Genomic DNA, 21,456 nt, shown 5'->3' on the forward strand with positions numbered 1-21,456 from the left:
TGTGTGTGTGTGTGTGTGTGTGTGTGTTCCTGTGTGTGTGTGTGTGTGTGTGTGTGTGTGTGCGTGTGGGTGTGTGTGTGTCTCCAGTGTCCAGTGTGTTAGTGTTTGTGTGTGTGTGTCTGTGTTTGTCCAGTGTGTGTGTGTGTGTGTGTGTGTATGTGTGTGTGTGTGCACGTGTATCAGTACACACACACACACACACACTGGACAAACACACACACTGGACACACACACACACACACACACACACATACTGGACACACACACACACACACACACACACACAGGACACACACACACATACACACACACACACACACACACACACATACACACACACACACACACACACACACACACACACAAACTCTAGACACACACACACACTCACACACACACACACACACACACACACACTGGACACACACACACACACACAGACACACACACTGGACACACACACACACACAGTCTTTATAAAACTTAGTCCAAGTGGTGGTCAGAATGTTTGTCTTAACTAGCCTGATGTCTGACAACTCCAACATGTCTGATATGAACATTGACATAAACCCTCTACATACTTGAGTTTCTCCAGTCTGCAGTGTGGATCCTCCAGTCCAGCAGAGAGCAGTCTGACTCCTGAGTCTCCTGGGTGATTGTAGCTCAGGTCCAGCTCTCTCAGGTGTGAGGGGTTTGACTTCAGAGCTGAGACCAGAGAAGCACAGCCTTCCTCTGTGACTAGACAGCCTGACAGCCTGCAAAGAGTCAAATCATATTAAAACCACACTGCTATTCTTTGGTGGTGAAAATAGTGGCAGTATATTTTTTCAAAATGTTCAGATACATCAGTGTCCTGAAGCCTGCCATATCTATTCATATATTAATGTATCATTATTAGAAATGACAAATTATCAAAGTATTGCTTGTAGATAGAAAAATGCATATTACAAATATTTGAGTAGACTGACCAGAGCAGTTTAAAAAGCAGTATCAGTCAAAAGACAGACAGTGAGGTATGAGATTTAGATTGTATTGAGTATACAGTCCACACCATCTCTATTTTGACAGTGAAGCTAACTTTTTAAATGTGGCTCTATACTCCAGCATTTTGGATTTGAGATCAAATGTTTCATATGAGGTGACAGTATATAATGTCACCTTTTATTTGAGGGTATTTGAATACATATCTGTTTCACCGTTTAGAAATGAATCATTTTATGTATCTATTCCCCCTATTTGAAGAAGTCATAAGTATTCTGACCATTTCACCTACAGTGTATTAAAGTAGTCAAAAGTTGAGTATCTGGTCCCAAACTCGTTGGTTGCATTTGCAGTTTGTTTTGGTTGTGTTTTGGGTTATGTTTTGTCCAATAGTAACTGAATGGTGGATGATAACTGGATTAATCTTCTGTCTAAGTGAGTAATTAACATGTTTCTAAACACTACTAAATGAATCCTGATGATGCCATGATTAAGATTAATCATGAATGAATCATGAATAATAATGAGTGAGAAAGTTACAGAGGCTACAACAAAACATGCTAACCTCTCACCATTAACAATAACAGAGGGGGTATGATCTTTGTGCCTCTGTAACTTTCTCATTCATCATCATTCACAATTCATTCATGATTATTCATAATCATAGTAGCATCCACATGAATGTAGAAGTGTTCAGAAACATCTTCTATTCTTACTGACAATACAAGTGAAGTGACTCCAAAATGACAGGACATTATTCAACATTCAATTTCTATTGGGAAAAACATCATCCAAAACACAACCAAAACAAACTGCAAATGCATTCAACAAGTTTGTAGGATCACAAGCTTGATGTAATCACTGTGGGTAAAGGAATATGAGACCAAATACTAAACTTAAGACTACTTCAATACAATATCAGTGAATATGTCCAAATTATTACGACTTTTTCAAATGGGAGAACTAGATACATAAAGTGCTTTCATTTCTAAACAGTAACACAGATATGTATTAAAAACCTCAAATATAAGGTGACATTCTGTTCTGTTGCCTAATATGAAACATTCTAAATCAAATCCAAAATGCTGGATTATAGCGCCAAATTTAAAACTGTAAGCTTCACTGTCCAAACACATATGGTGTGGACTATGTGTGCCTGGTAAACACATGTGGATCTGGTGAACAGTTATCACTTGTTGACCAACTACAGGAATACTGACCTCAGAGTCTCCAGTTTACAGTGGGGATTCCCCAGTCCAGCAGAGAGCAGCTTCAGTCCTGAATCCTTCAGGTCATTGTTACTCAGATCCAGCTCTCTCAGGTGAGAGGGGTTTGACTTCAGAGCGGAGACCAGAGAAGCACAGCCTTCCTCTGTGACTAGACAGCCTGACAGCCTGTAAAGAGTAAAATCATATTAAAACCACACTGCTATTCTTTGGTGGTGAAGACAGTGGCAGTATATTTTTTCAACATTTTCAGAAACATCAGCGTCCTGAAACCTGCCATATATATTTCTAAAGGGATGTATCATTATTAGAAATGACAAATAATCAAAGTACTGCTTGTAGATAGAAAAATGCATATTACAAATATTTGAGTAGACTGACCAGAGCAGTTTAAAAAGCAGTATCAGTCAAAAGACAGACAGTGAGGTATCAGATTTAGATTGTATTGAATATACAGTCCACACCATATCTATTTTGACAGTGAAGATAACATTTTAAATGTGGCTCTATACTCCAGCATTTTGGATTTGAGATCAAATGTTTCATATGAGGTGACAGTATATAATGTCACCTTTTATTTTAGGGTATTTAAATACATATCTGTTTCACAGTTTAGAAATGAAAGCACTTTATGTATCTAGTCCCCCCATTTGACGAGGTCAAACATATTCTGACCAATTCACTTATAATGCATTAAAGTAGTCAAAAGTTTAGTATTTGGTTGTAAACTCGTTGGTTGCATTTGCAGTTTGTTTTGGTTGTGTTTTGGGTTATGTTTTGCCCAATAGTAACTGAATGGTGGATGATGACTGGAGTAATCTTCTGTCTAAGTGAGTAGATAACATGTTTCTAAACACTACTAAATTAATCCTGATGATGCCTTGATTAAGAAAATCATGAATGAATCATTAATATTAAAATAAATAAAAATAAATAATTGGTCATTTAGCAGACGCTCTTATCCAGAGCGACTTACAATGAATGAGAAAGTTATAGAGGCTACAACAAAACATGCTAAACTCTCACAATTAACATCAAATAAAAGGTGACATTCTGTACTGTTGCCTAATATGAAACATTATATCTCAAATCCAAATTGCTGGAGCATAGCACCAAATGTAAAACTGTAAGCGTCACTGTCCAAACACATATGGTGTGGACTATTTGTGCCTGGTAAACACATGTGGATCTGGTGAACAGTTATCACTTGTTGACCAACTACAGGAATACTGACCTCAGAGTCTCCAGTTTACAGTGGGGATTCCCCAGTCCAGCAGAGAGCAGCTTCACTCCTGAATCCTTCAGGTCATTGTTACTCAGATCCAGCTCTCTCAGGTGTGAGGGGTTTGACTTCAGAGCTGAGACCAGAGAAGCACAGCCTTCCTCTGTGACTCCACAGCCTGACAGCCTGACAAAGAGATCATCCTGATATCACAAACTGTTAATTTAACACCAGTAGTGTAGAAGGACAATGACAGATGCATTTGGTTTATTCTCTTAAACAACATATAGATTCATCTTCCGTCTCCTAGAATTGTATGGTCATATTGTTATACTAATGTGAACATGAATGCATTGTTCAATATGTTTTTCAATAATACAGATATTTCTCTAAACTGAATATTTCTTCCTGATGATTAGAACTTAAATGTCATTTTATGTACTCACAGAGCAGCTCTGGAGGCTTTGACCACTGGCAGCAGCCTCAGAAGACCTTCCTCTGATCTGGAGTATTTCTTCAGGTCAAACACATCCAGCTCCTTTTCTGAAGTCAGCAACACAAAGACCAGAGCTGACCACTGTGCAGGTGACAGTTCGGCTTCTGAGAGACCTCCTGATCTCAGGTAGCTTTGGATCTCCTCCACTAGAGAATGGTCATTCAGTTCATTCAGACAGTGGAACAGATTGATGCACCTCTCTGGAGAGGGATTCTTCCTGATCTTCTCCTTGATGTACTTGACTGTTTCTTCATGGCTCTGTGAGCTGCTTCTTGTCTTTGTCAGTAGATCTCGTAAGTGCTTCTGATTGGACTCCAGTGAGAGGCCCAGAAGGAAGCGGAGGAACAGGTCCAGGTTTCCTGTCTCACTTTGTAAGGCTTTATCCACAGCACTCTTGTAGACAGTAACTTCAGGCTTGTTTCTGAACAGCGCAAAAAAGTTGCTGGCCGTTGATTGAGATTCATCCATTAGATTCTCATTGTTGTTGTTGAAAGAGAGGAACACGTATACAGCAGCCAGAAACTCCTGAATGCTCAGATGCACGAAGCAGTACACCTTGTCCTGGTACAGCCCACATTCCTCTTTAAAGAGCTGTGTGCACAATCCTGAGTACACTGAGGCTTCATTGACATCAATGCCAGCCTCTTTCAGGTCTTCTTCATAGAAAATCAGATTGCCCTTCACAAGCTGTTGAAAAGCCAGTTTTCCCAGTGACAGAATGCTCTCTTTATTCCAGTGTGGATCTGTCTCTTCTTTCCCAAGATACTTTTCATTCTTCTGTTTGGTATGAAACTCCACAAGGTGTGAGTACATCTCAGTCAGAGTCTTGGGCATCTCTTCTCTCTTCTGTTTCAGCATGTGTTCAAGGACTATTGCAGAAATCCAACTGAAGACTGGAATGTGGCACATGATGTGGAGGCTCCTTGATGTCTTTATGTGTGAGATGATTCTGCTGGCCAGGTCCTCATCACTGAATCTCTTCCTGAAGTACTCCTCCTTCTGTGGGTCATTGAACCCTCGTACCTCTGTCACCTGGTCAACACACCCTGAAGGGATCTTATTGGCTGCTGCAGGTCGGGTAGTTATCCAGAGGAGAGCAGAGGGAAGCAGATTTCCCTTGATGAGATTTGTCAGCAGAACATCCACTGAGGTTGACTCTGTGACGTCACAACAGATCTTGTTCTTCTGGAAGTCTAGGGGCAGTCGGCACTCATCCAGACCATCAAAGATGAACAGAACTTTGTACTTGTCGTAGTTGGAGATTCTTGATTCTGTGGTTTCCTTTGAGAAGTGATTGAGAAGTTCAATCAAAGTGTGTTTTTCCCTGTTCATCAAATTCAGCTCCCGAAAAGGGAATGAAAATACAAATTGGACATCCTGATTTGCTTTTCCTTCAGCCCAGTCCAGAATGAACTTCTGCACAGAGACTGTTTTTCCAATGCCAGCGACTCCCTTTGTCAGCACAGTTCTGATAGGTTTGTCTTGTCCAGTTAAGGGTTTGAAGATGTCTTTACATTTGATTGCAGTCTCTGGTCTTGCTTGTTTCCTGGTTGTTGTCTCAATCTGTCTCAGCTCATGTTCATTATTGACCTCTCCTGTTCCACCCTCTGTGATGTAGAGCTCTGTGTAGATCTTAATGAGAAGTGTTGGGTTTCCTTGTTTAGCGATCCCCTCAAATACACATTGAAACTTCTTCTTTAGATTAGATTTGAGTTCATGTTGGCAAATCACAGCAAGATCATCTGAATGAAGAAATAACACAGAGGATATTAATATTACATCTGTTTTAATGCCTACAGTATTGTAGGACTGTTATAACGTTTTAAATTATAATAATTTTTTCGCTTAACTGACTGTATAAATGTTTAAATGTTTTCATAATGCATTACAGACTGGTGTGACTGATGATATTATTATTGGTATTCTCTCTCTCTCTCTCTCTCTCTCTCTCTCTTTCTCTCTCTCTCTCTCTCTCTCGCTCTCTCTCTCTCTCTCTCTCTCTCACTCTCTCTCTCAATTTTTTCAATTCACTTTAAGGGCTTTATTGGCATGGGAAACGTGTGTTAACATTGCCAAAGCAAGTGAAGTAGATAGTAAACAAAAGTGAAATAAACAATAAATATTAACAGTAAACATTACACTCAGAAGTTTCAAAAGAATAAAGACATTTCAAATGTCATATTATGTATATATACAGTGTTGTAACAATGTGCAAATAGTTAAAGTACAAATGGGAAAAAAAATAAACATAAATATGGGTTATATTTACAATGGTGTTTGTTCTTCACTGGTTGCCCTTTTCTTCTGGCAACAGGTCACAAATATTGCAGCTGTGATGGCACACTGTGGTTTTTTACCCAGTAGATAAGGGAGTTTATCAAAATTGGGTTTTTTTTCTCGAATTCTTTGTGGATCACTGTAATCTGAGGGAAATATGTGTCTCTAATATGGTCATACATTTGCAGGAGGTCAGGAAGTGCAGCTCAGTTTCCACCTCATTTTGTGGGCAGTGTGCACATAGCCTGTCTTCTCTTGAGAGCCAGGTCTGCCTACGGCGGCCTTTCTCAATAGCAAGGCTATGCTCACTGAGTCTGTACATAGTCAAAGCTTTCCTTAAGTTTGGGTCAGTCACAGTGGTCAGGTATTCTGCCACTGTGTACTCTCTGTTTAGGGCCAAATAGCATTCTAGTTTGCTCTGTTTTTTTGTTTGTTCTTTCCAATGTGTCAAGTAATTCTCTTTTTGTTTTCTCATGATTTGGTTGGGTCTAATTGTGTTGTTGTTGTTGTTGTTGTCCTGGGGCTGTGTGGGGTCTGTTTGTGTTTGTGAACAGAGCCGCAGGACAAGCTTACTTAGGGGACTCTTCTCCAAGTTCATCTCTCTGTAGGTGATGGCTTTGTTATGGAAGGTTTGGGAATCGCTTCCTTTTAAGTGGTTATAGAATTTAACGGCTCTTTCTGGATTTTGATAATTAGCGGGTATTGGCCTTATTCTGCTCTGCATGCATTATTTGGTGTTTTACGTTGTACACAGAGGATGTTTTTGCAGAATTCTGCATGCAGAGTCTCAATTTGGTGTTTGTCCCATTTTGTGAATTCTTGGTTGGTGAGCGGACCCCAGACCTCAGAACCATAAAGGGCAATGGGTTCTATAACTGATTCAAGTATTTTTTAACCAGATCCTAATCTCTCTCTCTCTCTCTCTCTCTCTCTCTCTCTCTCTCTCTCTCTCTTGCTCTCTCTCTCTCTCTCTCTCTCTCTCTCTCTCTCTCTCTCTCTCTCTCTCTCTCTCTCTCTCTCTCTCTCTCTCTCTCTCTCTCTCTCTCCTCGTCTCTCTTCTCTCTCTCTCTCTCTCTCTCTCTCTCTCTCTCTCTCTCCTCTCTCCTCTCTCTCATTCTCTCTCCCTCTCTCTCTCTCTCTCTCTCTCATTCTCTCTCTCCACTCTCTCTCTCTCTCTCTCTCTCTCTCTCTCTTCTCTCTCTCTCTCTCCTCTCTCTCTCTCTCTCTCTCTCTCTCTCTCTCCTCTCTCTCTCCTCTTTCTCTCTCTCTCTCTCTCTCTCTCTCTCTCTCTCTCTCTCTCTCTCTCTCATCTCTCCTCCCTCTCTCTCTCATCCTCTCTCTCTCTCTCTCTCCTCTCTCTCAATTAATCAACACAACACATCCCTGCTGCTTCTTGATGAGGTCACTAGGTGTTGTGTTAAGGCTGCTACAATATCACTGAGTTACACAGCTACTTTAGCTGTACTTTAGCTACAGCTTTTAAATGTTTGTTATAGAACAGCATTCAACATGAGGCAGACGTACTTTTTCTCCAGTGTGTCAGCAAGCTCCTTCTGGTTCATTTTCCTCAGGACGTGCAGTGTGATCTTCAGAGCCCCCCTCTTTGGCACTGCTCTCCTGCTTCTCATCTTCAGCATCCACCACTTCCTTATCCTGCTTCTGACTCTCAAAGCATTCTGGGAGTTCTGGAGTAAGAATCCTCTTGAACATCTTCAGCTCGTTCTTCACAAATGTCATAATATTCTCTTCAAGCAACTGCAATAAATCAAGTAAATAAATTAAGCAAGAGACTAAATCCTTTCTCATTAACACATGAATGAATGATTGACAGATCAATTTTACTTGAGGTAAACAAAAACAAATGTACATAACAGGACCACATACACTGAATATGGAGGCCAGGTCTGTTTGATGACTCTGGGAAGACTGACCACTGAGAATCTCTGACTCTGATCTCTCATGTTGGTTTCTGTGGACAAAACATGGAGATTACATCTCCTCATCCAGGGAGTACACACACACACACACACACACACACACACACACACACACACACACACACACACACACACACAGGGAAGGAATGTTGTGTTTGTTTGATAATGTTTCAGGACTATGAAAATGGAAAAAAAGGATTAGCCAATGGATTATGAAAACAACCAAAAGAAAACGGGAAAATGGGAGAGGAGAAATGACTAGAGACAGTGTTGTTTAACTCACTGACCATGACCCATGAGTTCTTCTTACCTTTGTTCACTAGAAAAGTCTCCCTCTCTGAAGAATATAGGTAGATCCATAGACTTGTCACTCTTCATGGACACACAGCTGGGTACAGGGGAGGCTGGTCTCTCCTGCTTGATTGGACTTCAACACAACAGAGACAAACATTACATCTCTCATCTACTCTGAGCTCAGATGGGGAAACAAGAGTTTCATTCCAAAATGCTATATATCCATTTTCAGAAATGTTGGTCAATTAGCTTTTATTGTTTAAATAAATTATTAAACCACTACTAGGCTTTATAAAGGTGTCTAAAGTGGGTAATTTCCACTTACAAATGTCAGACTTGATTTTCCCTGATTAAAAATGTATGAACCCCTACAGAAAATATCCCTTAATTTTAATCCACCTAAAAATACACATTTGCTATTGCTCCAGGATTATGTTCCTGCTGTGAGAAACTGGGTCAAATTAAGATATGGCATCTGTAAATGCATCCATCTTAAGGTAGCTAGGTGAGACAACCACGTACCACAGTCAAATATACAGGATACAAACATTACATTCCAGCTAAACAATAGTTTAAAATCACATCTAACATAGTTACATTGAAGGCACATTTTAGTCATTTAGCAGACAGTTAGTGAGTGCATACATTTTTCATACTGGCCCCCCGTGGGAATCGAACCCACAACCCTGGAGTTGCAAGCGCCATGCTCTACCAACTGAGCTACAGAAAGAGTAATCATTTCTGATGAAAAAAACACAAATGTGATTTTCTTTTCTCCTATATAGCGTTTTGGAATATAAATTCTTAAACAATATTGTCAGCTCACCTCTTAGCTTTGGTGTCATGTTCCCCAGAGAGACTCATTTTAGAGGCAGGGCCCCCCTCCTCTCTCTCCCCAGAGAGACTCATTTTAGACCACTGACCCCTAAACAGAGATCCAACATGTTGGTTGTGGTTAACACAGTGACAACTAATTATTGAACGTCAATTGTCCTCTTTTATTCATGATCTCTCAGAAACAAAACATTAACTAACAGACACATCCAAACAGTCAGGTTATTTAATGCAATTACTTTTTCTAGCCCAATGACTACTCAAATTCCACCCACAAGGCCTGAAAACTAGGCCAAAACATAGCCCCTGATAGGCCTACATCTTATTTCAGATAGCCTCCAGTAGCCTGGGCAAGATGTAGGCAAGATGTAAGCTGAATGATTTAGCAGCTTACTTAGTTCAAGTAGACAGACTAATTTATTTGACATGAACAGCAAGACGATGTTGAGGTAGGAAGTGCTTCTGTTGCCCAGTAGCCTGCTGGAATAGGCTACTGAGGATGGGGTCGTAATTTCAATCAATGAATCAAATATTAATAATATGGATATGAACTGAATAGGCCTATGCTTGTCAACAACAGCCAGGTTATTTTTTTTTACCTGTAGCTCTCTCTCTCTCTCTCTCTCTCTCTCTCTCTCTCTCTCTCTCTCTCTCTCTCTCTCTCTCTCTCTCTCTCTCTCTCTCTCTCTCTCTCTCTCTCTCTCTCTCTCTCTCTCTCTCTCTCGCTCTCTCTCTCTCAACTATGAAAAGGCAACTGACATTTACTCCTGAGATGCTGACCTGTTGCAACCTCTATAACCACAGTGATTATTATTTGACCCTGCTGGTCATCTATGAACGTTTCAACATCTTGAAGAACGATCTGGCCTTAATGGCCATGTACTGTTATAATCTCCACCTGGCAGAGACAGAAGAGGACTGGCCACCCCTCAGAGCCTGGTTCCTCTTTAGGTTTCTTCCTAGGTTCCTGCCTTTCTAGGGAGTTTTTCCTAGCCACAGTGCTTCAACATCTGAACATGCGCTGTTCAGCACGAGACGACCGTTAGAGCCAATGAAGTGTTTCTGCCAATGACCTTCAAATCGAATATTATTTCTCACATGCGCTGAATACAACAGCTGTACACTTTACCGTGAAAAAATTACTAACAAGCCCTTTCTCAACAATGCAGTTAAAAAGCAAGAAAAAGTTGCTCAATAAAAAAAGAAAATAGTAACACAATGAAATAATAATAATGAGGCTATAAGGAGTACCAGTACTGAGTCAATGTGCAGTGGTACAAGGTAGTTGAGGTAATAACTAGACTATATACAAGGAGAACCAGTACTGAGTCAATGTGCAGTGGTACCAGGTAGTTGAGGTAATAACTAGACTGTATACAAGGAGTACCAGTACTGAGTCAATGTGCAGGGGTACCAGGTAGTTGAGGTAATATGTACATGTAGGTAGGGGTAAAAGTGACTAGGCAATCAGGATAGAGATTACATCTCCTCATCCAGGGAGTGCACACACACACACTCACTGACAAACACACACACACACACACACACACACACACACACACACACACACACACACACACACACACACACACACAGGGAATGTTGTGTTTGTTTGATAATGTTTCAGGACTATGAAAATGGAAAAAATGATTAGCCTATGGATTATGAAAACAACAAAAATAAATGGGAAAATGGGAGAGGAGAAATGACTAGAGACAGTGTTGTTTAACTCACTGACCATGACCTATGAGTTCTTCTTACCTTTGTTCACTAGAAAGGTCTCCCTCTCTGAAGAATATAGGTAGATCCATAGACTTGTCACTCTTCATGGACACACAGCTGGGTACAGGGGAGGCTGGTCTCTCCTGCTTGATTAGGCTTCAACACAACAGAGACAAACATTACGTCTCTCATCTACTCTGAGCTCAGATGGGGAAACAAGAGTTTCATTCAAAAACGCTATATATCCATTTTCAGAAATGTTGGTAAATTAGCTTTTAATGTTTAAAGAAATTATTAAACCACTACAAGGCTTTATAAAGGCGTCTAAAGTGGGTAAATTCCACTTTAAAATGTCAGACTTGATTTTCCCTGATGAAAAATGTATGAACCCCTACAGAAAATATCCCTTAATTATAATCCACATAAAAATGCACATTTGCTATTGCTGCAGGATTATTTTCCTGCTGTGAGAAACTGGGTCAAATTAAGATATGGCATCTGTAAATGCATCCATCTTAAGGTAGCTAGGTGAGACAACCACGTATCACAGTCAAATATACAGGATACGAACATTACATTCCAGCTAAACAATGGTTTTAAATCACATCTCAAATCTACAATAGTTATATTGAAGGTACCCATTAGTAATCATTTCTGATGAAAAAACACAAAAGTGATTTTTTCTTCTCCTATATAGCGTTTTGGAATATAAATTCTTAAACAATATTGTCAGCTCACCTATTGTCTTTGGTGTCATGTTCCCCAGAGAGACTCATTTTAGAGGCAGGGCCCCCCTCCTCTCTCTCCCCAGAGAGACTCATTTTAGAGAACTGACCCCTAAACAGAGATGCAGCATGTTGGTTGTGGTGAACACAGTGACAACTAATTCTAGAATGTCAATTGTTCTCTTTTATTCATTATCTCTCAGAAATAAAACATTAACTAACAGACACATCCAAACAGAAGTGATTTAATGCAATTACTTTTTCTAGCCCAATGACTACTCAAAACCCACCAACAAGGCCTGAAGACTAGGCCAAAACATAACCCCTGATAGGCCTACATCTTATTCCAGACAGCCTCCAGTAGCCTGGGCAAGATGTAGGCAAGATGTAAGCTGAATGATTTAGCAGCTTGCTTAGTTGAATTGACAGATTCATTTATTTAACATGAATAGCAAGACGATGTTGAGATAGGAAGTGCTTCTGTTGCCCAGTAGCCTGCTGGAATAGGCTACTGAGGATGGGGTCGTAATTTCAATCTGTATTAAATATTAATAACATGGATATGAACTGAATAGGTCCATGCTTGTCAACAACAGCCAGGTTATTTCTTTACCTGTAGCCTAATCTGGCTGACTGTTACCTTCAATCTAATGCATTCTAACATCTGATCAGCAATTGCAATAGAACTGTGAACATGGTGACACTTGATAACTTCCAATTTAATTAACTAAACACGGCCATTATTAATTGCATAATAACACGAGGCTACAACAACAATAAACTGAAGTTAAAGGCTATTTATTACATCTGTTTGCCAGCTCCAGGTTGGCTACACAAGTGGCACAAAATGATTTAATAATAATATGCCATTTAGCAGACGCTTTTATCCAAAGCGACTTACAGTCATGCGTGCATACATTTTTTGTGTATGGGTGGTCCCGGGGATCGAACCCACTACCTTGGCGTTACAAGCGCCGTGCTCTACCAGCTGAGCTACAGAGGACCACGACTCCAGTCATTTCAACATATTTATAGTATAAAATGGCAGGCTACAGTTGCCTAGACAGGCATAACAATTAATAGGCTACTTGATGGCCAACAGATCTATCATTCTCCACATTTAATGTCAGTTTCATTGTGGAGTTTTTCTCATAACAGAAGCACATGTTGGAGTTCCATAACTTCCATTTTCAAAATGTCAAATTTCCACTCGCGAAACTCAAGAACTGAGTGTAAAAACCTTCGCATGATATGGTTTTCCATAAGCAAAGTCGACATTAACCCATATGAAAATGCATCAAATTCCCTTTCAGGATCCATATTTTGGAATTTTTAAGGTAAATGATGAAGACAGCTGTCTGTTGAAACGTTGGTTATCAGGTTATTACACTATTTCATCTGAGCTCATAGAGTGAGACTCTCCTTTTCTTTTACAAGTGTTCTCCTCTGTTACCCAGTACCTCTCCTAAACAGGTGTTCTCCTCTGTTACCCAGCACCACTCCTAAACAGGTGTTCTACTCTGTTAGCCAGCACCTCTCCTAAACAGGTGTTCTCCTCTGTTACCCAGCACCTCTCCTAAACAGGTGTTCTACTCTGTTAGCCAGCACCTCTCCTAAACAGGTGTTCTCCTCTGCTACCCAGCACCTCTCCTAAACAGGTGTTATCCTCTGCTACCCAGCACCTCTCCTAAACAGGTGTTCTACTCTGTTAGCCAGCACCTCTCCTAAACAGGTGTTCTACTCTGCTACCCAGCACCTCTCCTAAACAGGTGTTCTACTCTGTTAGCCAGCACCTCTCCTAAACAGGTGTTCTACTCTGCTACCCAGCACCTCTCCTAAACAGGTGTTCTCCTCTGTTAGCCAGCACCTCTCCTAAACAGGTGTTCTACTCTGTTAGCCAGCACCTCTCCTAAACAGGTGTTCTCCTCTGCTAGCCAGCACCTCTCCTAAACAGGTGTTCTACTCTGCTAGCCAGCACCTCTCCTAAACAGGTGTTCTACTCTGTTAGCCAGCACCTCTCCTAAACAGGTGTTCTACTCTGTTAGCCAGCACCTCTCCTAAACAGGTGTTCTACTCTGTTAGCCAGCACCTCTCCTAAACAGGTGTTCTACTCTGCTACCCAGCACCTCTCCTAAACAGGTGTTCTACTCTGCTACCCAGCACCTCTCCTAAACAGGTGCTCTACTCTGTTAGCCAGCACCTCTCCTAAACAGGTGTTCTACTCTGCTACCCAGCACCTCTCCTAAACAGGTGCTCTACTCTGTTAGCCAGCACCTCTCCTAAACAGGTGTTCTACTCTGCTACCCAGCACCTCTCCTAAACAGGTGTTCTCCTCTGTTACCCAGCACCACTCCTAAACAGGTGTTCTACTCTGTTAGCCAGCACCTCTCCTAAACAGGTGTTCTCCTCTGTTACCCAGCACCTCTCCTAAACAGGTGTTCTACTCTGTTAGCCAGCACCTCTCCTAAACAGGTGTTCTCCTCTGCTACCCAGCACCTCTCCTAAACAGGTGTTATCCTCTGCTACCCAGCACCTCTCCTAAACAGGTGTTCTACTCTGTTAGCCAGCACCTCTCCTAAACAGGTGTTCTACTCTGCTACCCAGCACCTCTCCTAAACAGGTGTTCTACTCTGTTAGCCAGCACCTCTCCTAAACAGGTGTTCTACTCTGCTACCCAGCACCTCTCCTAAACAGGTGTTCTCCTCTGTTAGCCAGCACCTCTCCTAAACAGGTGTTCTACTCTGTTAGCCAGCACCTCTCCTAAACAGGTGTTCTCCTCTGCTAGCCAGCACCTCTCCTAAACAGGTGTTCTACTCTGCTAGCCAGCACCTCTCCTAAACAGGTGTTCTACTCTGTTAGCCAGCACCTCTCCTAAACAGGTGTTCTACTCTGTTAGCCAGCACCTCTCCTAAACAGGTGTTCTACTCTGTTAGCCAGCACCTCTCCTAAACAGGTGTTCTACTCTGCTACCCAGCACCTCTCCTAAACAGGTGTTCTACTCTGCTACCCAGCACCTCTCCTAAACAGGTGCTCTACTCTGTTAGCCAGCACCTCTCCTAAACAGGTGTTCTACTCTGCTACCCAGCACCTCTCCTAAACAGGTGCTCTACTCTGTTAGCCAGCACCTCTCCTAAACAGGTGTTCTACTCTGCTACCCAGCACCTCTCCTAAACAGGTGTTCTACTCTGCTAGCCAGCACCTCTCCTAAACAGGTGTTCTACTCTGTTACCCAGCACCTCTCCTAAACAGGTGTTCTACTCTGCTACCCAGCACCTCTCCTAAACAGGTGTTCTCCTCTGTTACCCAGCACCTCTCCTAAACAGGTGTTCTACTCTGTTAGCCAGCACCTCTCCTAAACAGGTGTTCTACTCTGCTACCCAGCACCTCTCCTAAACAGGTGTTCTACTCTGCTAGCCAGCACCTCTCCTAAACAGGTGTTCTACTCTGTTACCCAGCACCTCTCCTAAACAGGTGTTCTACTCTGCTACCCAGCACCTCTCCTAAACAGGTGTTCTCCTCTGCTACCCAGCACCTCTCCTAAACAGGTGTTCTACTCTGTTACCCAGCACCTCTCCTAAACAGGTGTGTGTTTCTTTTGCCTCCAGTTTAAGGTAAAGGACACCTGACTTTATATTTAAAGCCTTTTGGAATCCACATTTTACACTAAATAAGAAGTGATATTTCCTGGGGCCAGAAAAGGCTCTGCATGGTAGGAATGGCCCAGCAGCACTCCAACACTAGTTTGGTGAATTCCAAATGTTCCCTTTATTCTAGATGATTAACCTGAAATACTCACTTTACTTTGAAACTGCGTTGCAGTTTAGAGATGAAACTATGAGCTGCTCTGTCATCTCAAAATGGCCCCTGTACAGATACTTTCTTAATTTTCAGATTCAACTGCAGTCATGGCATCACCCCTTTATATACCAATAGTAACCAGAGGGTGGCGCTAACAGTCAGTTGCATGTGATTGCAGTATCTGATGACATGGTACCGAATCTCGCATAAAAAAAATGTATAGTCCTTCTTCAAGACATCTCTTACATTATTTTAGCTAAACTTATAATGTACTCCAAACCAGGTTTAGTTGTGTTTTTTTCTCTCCAAAATATGATTTACTGTAGGGCTATTATAATTGTTAACAGTCCTCAAATAAACTGTCTTAAAATATTTGATGATTAGTTGAATCAGGTGTGTAAATGCTGGGCAAGAACAAAATGATTGAGAAACCCTGAGACAAACATCAAACCATATCATTGAAAAGCTCCTGCACCGTCTTCACCAGACGTTTTGCTGATAACAAATCCCAAGAATGAAACCCAAGAACTGAGCATGTGTAAAAACCTTCCCATGATATGGTTTTCCATAAGCAAAGTCGACATTAGAATGCAGTTTAAACCACCTCCGACAGAATGTATCTAACGTGCTCTAGAGAGCCTAAAGTAGTTTTCCTGTGATTTGTCACCTTATTTCTTGATGCGCATCAGTTCTACAGCGTTAATATGTTTCATGGAATAAGGGTTGTAAAATAGGTGTCTCCTTAATGACAATCTAAATAACATGTATAATAGTCTACCTTATATCTCATTCCAGGTATTCATTCTCTTACTCTGTCCTTTAGAATAGATTATTGTTCAGAAATACTTACTTTATTATTCAGTTCTCTCCATATAGTGTTTTCTGCTCTGTCATCTCCAAATGGATCCTGTACAGCTCAGCCGCAACCCCACCCTGATAATCAAGTGTTTTATTGGTACCTTCCACTAGATGGCAGTAAACACCTGCTGTAACTAGACTACGACTATGTGTTCGGTTTCATACATGCAGTTTCCCAGAGGAGGAGTGCTGATCTAGGATCAGGTCCCCCCTGTCCATCTAATCTGTTTCATTATGATCTAAAAGGCAAAACTGATCCCAGATCAGTACTCCTACTCTTTATGAATACTGTCACAGGTGACTCCTCAAGATGAGGCTCATGATTTATAAGTTATATTCTTTAAGAATCAATTAATATCATTAATTGAACTGCTTTGCCATGAACAGATCTGTGAGGTCTTAACTTAAAGGTACTATATAGACTTTATGGTCATTTAAATGGGGTTGAACATTCATCCCATCAGATTGTGTAAAGGATTTTAGGAGTTCAGAAAAATACTGACTGACCTCACCCTCTCTGACCTCACCCTGCTGAAACACACCCAACTAAAGACCACATAGCTACAGTTATACGCTTGTCAGGTTTTACCCACTTTTACAGCCAATGTATGGACTGGTATCCATATGAATCAGTGGAATATACTGACTAGTTAACCACCTCCCAATAAGGGTTCAGCAAATCTATTTTACTGGTCACATACACATATTTAGCAGATGCTATGGAGGGTGTAGTAAAATGCTTGTGTGCCTAGCTCATTGCAGTAATATCTAACAATACACAACAATACACACAGATATAAAAAGGAAAAGAATGGAATTAAGAAATATAGAAATATTAGGAGGACATCAAGCATACAGCACTAAACAGACAGACATCTCAGGACATCAACAACTCCTGGGGGGCATATCAACATTCTACATGGACTTCCTCTCCTTGTCTCCTCTCCTTGTCTCCTCTCCTTGTCTCCTCTCCTTAATCTCAACTACATGAGAGAACTGGACAGGTGAAAGCAATGTTTCCACACCTAGTACTATCTTAAGGGGCCAAGACAAATGCGCTGTAAGACGTTGGTACCCAGGTGATAATGTGTCTCTCTCCTCCCTGGTTGAATGAAGCCAATGGATGAACGGGCGATGGAAACGGATAATGTCTCTCTCCTCCCTGGTTGAATGATGCCAATGGATGAACGGGCGATGGAAACGGATAATGGGGCACGTTACTTTACAATTACATTAGAATGAACTGAACGATGAGGAGGGTGAAGAGGGTGAATTTAATGTAGAACAATGGTGTAATGATGATGAAGAATTGTGGGTGGTCTAATTATTTTTACACATTTTGCCATGTGGTGTAGAGAAAATATTGCAGTTTTAAAGCAGGTGTTCTGCAGTTATACACATTTTGTATTGGGGTGGAGAGAAAATGTAGCAATTTTATAACCAATTTCATGCAATTCTACATATTTTGCAATGGGGCAGAGAGAATTATTGCATTTTTAAAGCAAATGTCCTGCAATTTTACCCATTTTGCCAAGATTGCTTGAGTTATCTTAATTAATTCAGACGATTTTGAGTGTATACTGGCTACGGCATCTCAAAAAGGACAAATAGGACTACTGCCTCTTTTTTCACGATTTTCAAGCGAAGGTCTTTTAAGGTCCTTTTAAGGGAGTATACTAGAACACTCGTTGGGTTTGGCTAGCAGAGTTCAGCGCCAGCCGAACTGAAGCATTATTCATGAGATTGATTCATGAGTTAAAACACGGGTAAGGCCACAATACAGGGTCCCATACAATCAATAAATGACTCTTGTTTTCATATCTTTTCATGGATATCTTTTCACCGATATTTATTTATGTAATTCATCCTTTACAATTGTTTCTGCACTATTTATCAAGCTTTGGCCCTCATGTCTACAGCAAATAATTTGTCCATGAGCCTTGCGGGTTGATATAATTCTCTTTTACGTTTTACTTTGTAAAAAGAAGCTGTTACTGGACTGTATTACTTACTATAACTCTATTACTAATCAAATCTATAAATACAATTTTTATTGTATGGGAAACGAAAATATGCTACATGTTGCAGTAGGCCTTTGTAGAATATTATACAACGTCTAATCCTGAACGCTGATTGGTTATAATATAAAAAATATCCTTACATGCATTTTATGTACTTCTAAATATTCAACTATTCAAAATAAGTAACAAAATATTCTTAAGACATGACTGCATTCAATCAAGCAATATATATATTTGTAGATGGTATTTATTTAGATTGATAACAATCCAGTAGATGAATCTGATGGTGACTTTAAAACAGTTAGAGTTGAATGGCTGTGATAAGAGAAAACTGAGGATGGATCAACAACATTGTAGTTACTCCATAACACTAACCTAATTGACAGAGTGAAAAGAAGCCTGTACAGAATACATTCGCAATTCAGTCATTTAGCAGACGCTATGGTCCCCCGTGGGAATCAAACCCACAACCCTGGCATTGCAAGCACCTTGCTCTACCAACTGAGCCACACGGGACACAAATATTACAGAACATGCATCCTGTTTGCAATAAAGCACTAAAGTAAAATTGCTAAAAATGTGGCAAAGAAATTCACTTTATGTCCTGAATAAAAAGTTGTATGTTTGGGGCAAATCCAACACAACACATCACTGAGTGCCACTGTTTTCTTGGTGGTGGCTGCATCATGTTATGGGTCTGCTTGTCATCGACAAGGACTAGGGAGTTTTGGGGGGATAAAAATAAATGGAATAGAGCTAAGCACAGGCACATTCCTAGAGGAAAACCTGGTTCAGACTGCTTTCCTTCCACTGACTCCTCAGGAGAGTTCTGGACTCTGCCAGTGCGGCCACACCACCACAAGAGACTACAGGTGGCCGCCATCTTTAACCCCCCTCCTGCCTGAACGTCTTGTGGACTAGAACGCCAGTTAACCACCCTCCTGCCCGAACGTCTTGTGGACTAGACACTAAAAGCTAAAGTAAAAGCATCTGAAACTTTTGTTGTGTCCGGCACACCCCACTCTTCCCGACACCACCATTCTCTTCTCTAGTAAATAAACCATCTATCTTCTGAATGAAGCTTGTAATGTCAGTACAGTAGCCTCTGCTTCATAGAGGGGAGGGGCAGGTAGCCTCTGCTTCAGAGAGGGAAGGGGCAGGGAGCCTAAACACACCCACTGGTAAAGACTTCCAGCTGGCAGGCAGAAGCTGGAATAAGTTTGAGTGACAGAGTGAGGGCTTTGCATAAGCACTTTATAGCGTTTTTTTGTGTGACTCGTAAAATAATGTTATTAACCAGTTGTTTTTAAAATATAAGTTCTGTTCTGGAACAGTATCGATCACTTTCGTTCCCGGTTCTTTTATATGATGGTTATAGTATATTATCAGTGCTTAATTTGATCCGGATCCTGCCGGAACAGGATCCGGCACCTCTCCGTTTTGGACTGTTTCATTCTAGAACCTATTTGGCCGGATCCGGTACCTCTCCTGGCATTGTCACTTTTTGCAATGTAAAAATGCAAATAATCTCTCCCAGAACTCTCTCTGCTCTGACAGACATGAGCCTCCAACTCTCATCTCTCCCAGAACTCTCTCTGCTCTGACAGACATGAGCCTCCAACTCTCATCTCTCCAGCATTGCCCATCATTTATAGAGCTGCACCAAGGGATCTGGAGGAGCTGCAGCACACCTGATCAATTCAAATACATTTTACAAAGTTATAGAATTACTGCTGTCTGTTCAGAAATAAATGAAATAATTCAAAATAGCCTACTACACGATGTGAAAGCCTAAAATGTAGCCACAGAGGATAAATAGCCCAGCTGTGCAGCATAGCCCAATATCAAGGCATAGCCTACAGTCCGGAACTCGAGGCAAATCTGTCAGTGAAACTGGAAAGCATTTTTAGGACTATATATAATTTCCTCATAATGTAGCATACAATATGTCTCCACACACCTAAGCATAGGCTATTGATGGATTCAAGACAAGGTCGTTTTCATTGATCTCAGATTCTCAGTTTGTCAGTGTCAAAATTGCCTGTCATTTCGATAATTTATGCTGTATAAATTATCAAGACAACTGGGAACTCGGAAAAAAACGAGGTCGAATCATGACATCAGTGATCTTCAGATCAGGAAAGTCAAGCTCTAGAAAGAGGCCAGAATTCCGTTTTGGATGACCGTTCAAAACGAAGTTTCCAGTCGGAGCTTTCCTCTAGTTCCCAGTTCTCTTGATCGCACTGAAGTCGGAAGTTGGAGATTTCCCAGCTCCGAGTTCCCAGCTATTTTGAGCGTGGCATTAAAAAAGACTGTGCCAAAGTCTCCAGTCAAGTAAAATGACGTAGAATTGCATGACGTGTTTGTAAAAGGCCAAACATTTCCCGGACCCTAGGCCACAAAAAAAAAAAAAAAAACATGTGTGCAACTTCTGTAAGTGCCTCTACTCTACTGCTCTATGCCACTACGCAAATGTGATGATATATATACAATGCTTTATTATAAAGGGGATTTTTTTTTTTTGTCATGTGTTCCGGTACCTCAGAGCGCCCCAGGTCTATGTTTTAAAGAAACGCCCCTCAAGATTAAATTGGAGATGAATGGAGAGAGAACGTTCTCTGCTGAGTTTATAAAACTGTAAAAAGCGCAGCACGGTAGCGCTGTTTTATGTACAATGTTGTCAACAAAATTAGGTTGCTGTTACTCCTGTCGCTATTGCAGAATGCAGCCTTTTGACAGCATGTACTAAAGTTGATTTAATCCAGGCTTGCATTAGTCCCCTCGTTTGGTGATTGGCATTTAGGTTGCGACAACGATAAGGCAGCAGACAGACAGACCTACAGACACTACAGTATGTTTTAGCAGGAAGTCTGGCAGGGTGACCTGATTTGTAACCATTTTGTCAAACAGATTGTGAACCCAAAAGTGTAAGTTTGATTCTGGAGTAGGAACAATAAATATAAACTAATTTGGGTAGAATGCAGGGGCAGATTTATGTCATCTAGTCTTCAGGAGATTTGATTAGCCATTTACTTTATTTAGTCTCATTCCAAACAATTGCCTAA

The 21,456-nt window shown here is 41.0% G+C and overlaps 1 protein-coding gene across 1 annotated transcript; it reads right to left on the reverse strand.

The window, feature by feature from the left end:
• Positions 1–2,185: 2,185 nt before the first annotated feature.
• On the reverse strand, positions 2,186–5,674 carry LOC311098983 (NLR family CARD domain-containing protein 3-like; the record flags this gene model as incomplete). Its single annotated transcript, XM_084139561.1, has 3 exons — positions 2,186–2,375; positions 3,442–3,615; positions 3,876–5,674. Coding segments are annotated over 3 exons (2,163 nt in total), but the record flags the coding sequence as incomplete, so codon positions are not given.
• Between the last annotated feature and the right edge of the window lie 15,782 nt (positions 5,675–21,456).

This window comes from Coregonus lavaretus (assembly GCF_964263955.1).
Source record: "Coregonus lavaretus genome assembly, chromosome: 2".
Classification (NCBI taxonomy): Eukaryota; Metazoa; Chordata; class Actinopteri; order Salmoniformes; family Salmonidae; genus Coregonus; species Coregonus lavaretus.